We start from the raw sequence: 5,951 nt of genomic DNA, 5'->3' as shown, positions 1-5,951 counted from the left end.
ACATAAGAGTGCTAACAGCTCTTTACATTTTCTAAGCAGGACACTTTTCTTGATTTATGTCGGAAAATGTAAAATATTTACCAGGTGAATAATCTACCGTCACTATCACGAAGTTGACAAAACTTATTTGCAATTTTGATACTATCTAAGTAGGATTTGCCTTAATCTTTTGGTGGAATCTCCTAAACATGCGGAGATAAATTTTTACTGCATGCAATATATATATTAAAGGTATTTTTTAAATATATAGTTCATAACCACTGCTGATGCTAAGGCACTTGAACTAATGGTACAGCTAAAACTGATCTGCGAACGACAGAGTACGCAGTTATTACCAAGACTAGAGGAAGGTTTGGACCTTGGACCCTTATTTTTCTTTGCATAATTGGACCTGTTCATTTTTCATATTTATTTAACTTTGCGGGACCAATGAAAAGAGAGGTAAATGTAGTTTTTATTCAGCGACTAAGCAATTCCCTTGCGAACCATATCGTTTTTGGTAATGTTAAAGGTTTCGTCAACATACTTTTCCCAAATTCTTGGGCTCTTAGGGAAAGACGTTAAGGCTCTTTCCTCTACGTCCTCCATAACCATATTAGCCACCACGATCGAAACAGGAAAACCCATGGCTGTTTCGAAAATTTGTTGATATTGTTCCCTTCTAAAACTTAAATTCGCTGCGCTGGAACAACTAGGGTTTCACAAATTTGGTCGATTGAATGTTTATTCTCTTCTTAAACGTAATGTCGTTTTCTAATCGTTTCCGGGTTACTCTTAGCACCACGTCAATCTGACATTGGTGAACAGTGAAACGACGTCAGAGGATACCATAATTTTATCAGGAGCTACCGTTGTATGGAGAATTTTGTCAACAAAACCTTTAGAGTTCTTGACATGGCTTTACGAATTTTTTTACCAATAGGCTGATTAATTCGCTAAAAATTGGGAAAGTTCGTACGTTGGTGATCCTATGAATGATATTATGGGTCTAAAGAGGGAAACTTTTCTTATGAATTTTGGGTAGTCCGTATAGCAATGGAGCTGAAGAATCAGTTATTCTCAATAGCTAACCTGTAGCTTCATTGGTCTAGTCCTCCTGCAATAATCTCCAAACGAATTTTGCCAATTTTCTTTCAGTAGATTTTAACGGGTTCAGTTTTAATTTCGTATGAACAGCAGGAGATAGGAAACAGCAGAATATCAGGAAATGAAATTGACTGCAGTAAAAGACTGTTTCTCGAATCATAACACATTAACAAAGAGAAAAATTCAATGAACAATGAAGAAACTACATTGTTCCCGCATGTGTATTAGTCATTGAGTATTAGTCAACAAAGAAATTTGGTTTCTAATTTTTGACACTATGAATGAGTGATAAACAACACACCAGTCGTATATGTTAACATCTCTGCTGCAAGGATAACTTATATTGTAGCATAAGTGTCAGCATGTTGTTTCAATACTGCTTTTAGTTTAGTGCTATAGACTTTATCGTGATTGAACTTGAATAAAAATAAATAGGCTCATGAGTACATGATTGAACAAAGATTGACAGGAAAGTACCATTGATCCAAGGCAGATTTCATCAGAGGTGCTCGGAATGCTAATGGCATAAATAGGTGTTTGCTTTACTTTGAGCTAAAACACGCGATCATTTTTATCATTGCAACTAGCAACTTAAGCCTTCTTTATTCGGATCCCAAGCTAAATAGTAAAGCATCGATTAATCTTCATACAAGTTCACTTTTCCAATTTCTTCTCTGCTCTGCGAGTTTGAATGAAGTCAGCAATTGAGTCTTGTGTATTTCGTTTTTGGGTATCCTTCAGAAAAATATAGAAAATGTTATTTAGATGGTAAATGAATACGCAGTGCAATTGCATTCAGAAATGTACGAGCTTTAGCACAGCTCTCAATAAAAATGTCTCGCTTAGTAATTCAATAGATTATGGTTGACCTGTCTGGAGTGCTCAATAGCATACGATCTTGTGGGAGGTAATTTGCACTGTGTGAAGATCAAGGTCAAAAATGTGACCGACGATGCCTCCTGGCTTTTGATTTTGGCAGCAATCATCACCAAACAGATAATGAATCGAATGACAAAAACAAAAGGGTAAACGACACACAGACAAATCCCATCACACAGTCCCCCAATTAAATGTCATGATCTTCTGGTCATGCTGCACATGCAAAGTATCAAATACTGGATATATACCAAAATAACACCAAGCTCAAACGAAAAAAGCATACAACTAAATTATAAAAAATTGTATTCTAGTAAGGATATCAAATCAGTGTAACTGGTGCTATACTTACATACAAATTACAAATGCGTGAAAAATCCGAACACTCGTGAAGTAAACTACAAATATTGTGCTTTACAACATCGGGATAAAATGCGGGTCTTCCTCGACTTCTGACGGGACGATTTTATCTAGTTCTCTTTAAAACCGAATCAAAATAAAATCCTAATAGTTCTGGCTCTGGGCTATTCTGTAGGTTGTGCATGCATTGCAATCATCGGTTGTTCTATCAAAATTTCCTTTAGTATGTTAAAGACACTTGATATGAACGCTTATAGTTTTACCACTGCGCATGCTATACGTCCTCGAGATAAAACGCGCATATCGACGTATAGACCTGTGTATGGCATTTAAGCTCCTGTTTCCGCCGGGTGGCACAGCTGGGGACAAGAACTAGGTCTCCAACGCAATGTTGACGCGTTACCGCACTTTTGTGGTATCTATATTTTATACGATCCCATCGATGTGACAAACGATATTTCGCGATGCAGATCAACATCTAGGGCAGGGTCGTCCAACCCGTGGCTTGCGGGCCACATGCGAAACGCCGAAGGTTTCCGAGTGGCCCGCGCGGTTATCTCCGAATCACAATGCCTTTCACAAATATGGGCCGTTATTGAAAACTCTGATAGGAAAATTATTCCTGGTCATTCAAACGCTCGAGAAGTACCATCCAGCTATCGAAAGCTTATTTCTTATTTATGTCCATTTGTGAGCTTTATTGCTGGAAATAAATGTTTGAATTTATTTTTATCGTCTGCCTTGTATTTCAATCTGTTTTTCCTTTTTTTTCTGTGAAGTTAGAAGAAGCATTTTTTATGACCTTAATATTTGACAGCGGTTATTTGTACGAGCAAGTTTTTTTGCGGATGAACCATGTCAAATCCCCCGCGAGATCACTAATTTCTGATATTCATATGAAAAATTCGCTATGCATGGCTGCATCGTCCATCGCACCGAATATTGACAAACTTACTGGATAAAGGCGGTGTCATACTTGGCATTAAAATATCTATGTGTGGTAAAAATTTTTGACCTAACTGTATCTTCGTACGTATTTTCATTGTTTTTATAATATTGGTGTGATGGTTTTTTTGTTTGTTTTTTCATTAATCAGTAGTCATTGTAGCGAAAGCTAGAACATAACAACCATGTCAAGTGGCACGCGCAATCATTCGTAAACTAAATGTGGCACTTTGCCAAAAAGGTTGGACAACCCTGATCTAGGGTCTCAAAACTCGATCGTCGTGAATGATCATGCAATTGATCCACTTGGATACACAAGTAGTTAACAGTTAACAAACAGTGCGGAGTCATCTCAGTGCTAGCACGGACACTGGCATTGTACTTTACTACAACGACCGGAAGCGCAAAATTCCCAGTTGTGGGGTTTTGTTAACGTAGTTTCGCAATATTCGTATTACAGCCTTGATCGATTTTTTAACGCGACAATTCCGGCCGGAAGATATGGGGCAGTGCCAGTCTTATTGAATCCCCTTTTTCGACCTAAATCGACAGAGATTCTGCTTTCGAAATTTTCTTCTCGTTCCAAATGTACCGATTTTGTATTGCCATGAACAGTTAAACATCTTTCGTATAGGGCAGTGGTTCTTAAACTTTTTGAGCCGCGCCTTGTTCTAGATCGTCGTCATAAAAAGCATCGTCGTACACATTCTGATCCAAGATCGGATTATGGTGCTTCGCAATATGGAAGGCGTCATTCAAAGCGACGTTATTCTCATTATTCAGAATATTCTCAATCTACCTCAGACAGCTATTCCGATGATTCAACCTACTCTGGTCCGATCTATGGACCCACGAAAGTGTATCAAAGACATCCGTCCCGGAATCAGGGAGCAAGGGAACCTATGCATTATCACATTGACCCTGCTTACTACCGTGGCTTCTCAAAGAGACATAGCCACGACTACCACCAACGGCGACATCGTAGCAGACATAAAAGCTATGGACACTCGAATCACGGAAATTTAAATCATTTTGATGGTCATAGAAGCCATAGTCGCCATATTTCTCATAAAGAAAGTCGTTACGGTAACTATGGAAAAGGCCATCACATTTACAATGACAAGGGGCGATCTCAAATACCCGGTGTGAGCGCAAACGTTTATGACAAACAACAACCTGAGAGGCAGTATTTCCCACAGCCGCACAGGCTAATGTCATGGACTTCGCCAGCTGAACTTAAAGAGCTTAACAATCAGTCGGACGAAGCCTTAGTACAAGATACTTTGAGGAGTTTTCCAAAAGAGCCTATTCGCGTAAGCAGGCAAATCCATCAGAATCAGAAAAATACAAAAACTGGAAGCAAATCAAAGAAACCAAGGAAATCGAAGTCTAAGCACGATGATGACGATCACTTTTATGAAATCTTGGATGAAAAGAAACGAAATAAACAAGCAAAAAAGTCATCACATCGAAACAAAAATCGGAAGAAATCTGAAGGTAGGTGTTTTGAAACAATTGAACATTTAAAACACGACATGCCCAGCAAAGCGTCGAAAACGCAATTTCTTTTTCTAGTTTCCGACTTATTTTTGACATTCAGACAGACATATATACTATGGATATATGCATAAAGTGGTTCATGATATTATACCATACATATATACAGATTTTTTCCGACAGGTCAATTGTCAGCATTTGAATAATATGGTATTTCAGCCCATGAACTAAATTTTTCTGAATGTGGTATTCCACTTACGAAGATTTTAATTTATCATATATTTTTTGTTTAGAACGGAACTTTGCGAGAGCTTCTCAATCTCGTTTAAGTATGAGGTCCGTTGCTTCAATCCAAAGCAGGCGACTTCCAACTCCTCCGATATAGATTGTGAAGTCGTTTTCAATATTCTGCAGTATCAACCGGTCACGATTCCATTACTCAGGCCAAGCAACTCATTTCATTGATAAAACTATCACACGATGTTTTCTATCTTATCAGAAGATTATCTCGAACATTTTGCCTTTACCTTAGGCTGATATAAGTGATTGATGTCTGAAAATATTTTCAGGGAAAAGCAAGTTAATACGTTAGCCAATGGCAACCATGGTATCTCTATGTCTGGGTGACTGAGACAAATGTTTAAAAAGACAGAACGTTTGAAATGTTGAATACTAAATGTTTAAAATGCTTGAAAATGATATTACAATATCTATCTTTTATTTTGGAGCATATGTCTATATGCGACATGACAAATATATATCATAAAGTGTTGACTGGAAAGTTACGAAAAATATATAGATTTTGAAAAAAATCTGAACTACCGGACACCGCTTGTTTTCCGGTCAATGAAAATGTATATATTTATAAACTAGTATGAATTTCAATTTTGACACAATTGAAACGAACGAACCCAAAATTTTCAATGATACATTATTTCATTTGTTCGATTAAATGAAGAAAGGAAACAATGGCGGGGAAACGTGGCTAAATGAGACGAAACACAAACAATCAGTTTCTTGATTGCGTCCACGTTTTTAAAATCAATTATTTGAATTATATAAATAAGAAGTGAATGCATTAGTGAATGTCATGAGGTTACAATTTTATGAGATATTTGTTCATGTATCATGATTGAGATGAATTACATCATCCAGTCATTATGGCATAAATGAATATATAACGCAAA

General features: G+C 37.2%; 1 protein-coding gene across 1 annotated transcript; it reads left to right on the top strand.

Annotated features, from left to right (window-relative positions):
• The first annotated feature begins 3,929 nt into the window (after positions 1-3,929).
• Positions 3,930-5,590, top strand: LOC144422001 (uncharacterized). The gene is made up of 2 exons (XM_078111658.1): positions 3,930-4,764; positions 5,058-5,590. The coding sequence occupies exons 1-2, from the start codon at positions 4,170-4,172 to the stop codon at positions 5,147-5,149; spliced, it is 687 nt and encodes a 228-aa protein (XP_077967784.1). The 5' UTR covers positions 3,930-4,169; the 3' UTR covers positions 5,150-5,590.
• The last annotated feature ends 361 nt before the right edge of the window (positions 5,591-5,951 follow it).

Source organism: Styela clava, chromosome 4 (assembly GCF_964204865.1).
Source record: "Styela clava chromosome 4, kaStyClav1.hap1.2, whole genome shotgun sequence".
NCBI classification, from domain to species: domain Eukaryota; kingdom Metazoa; phylum Chordata; class Ascidiacea; order Stolidobranchia; family Styelidae; genus Styela; species Styela clava.
This window is presented reverse-complemented; position numbering and strand designations above follow the sequence as displayed.

Bases quoted from the DNA above. Each gene is read 5' to 3' on its own strand.
- LOC144422001 (XM_078111658.1), top strand. From the start codon at position 4,170: ATGCATTATCACATTGACCCTGCTTACTACCGTGGCTTCTCAAAGAGA. The intron at 4,765-5,057 runs GTAGGTGTTTTG...TTTTTTGTTTAG, and splicing joins AAATCGGAAGAAATCTGAAG to AACGGAACTTTGCGAGAGCT.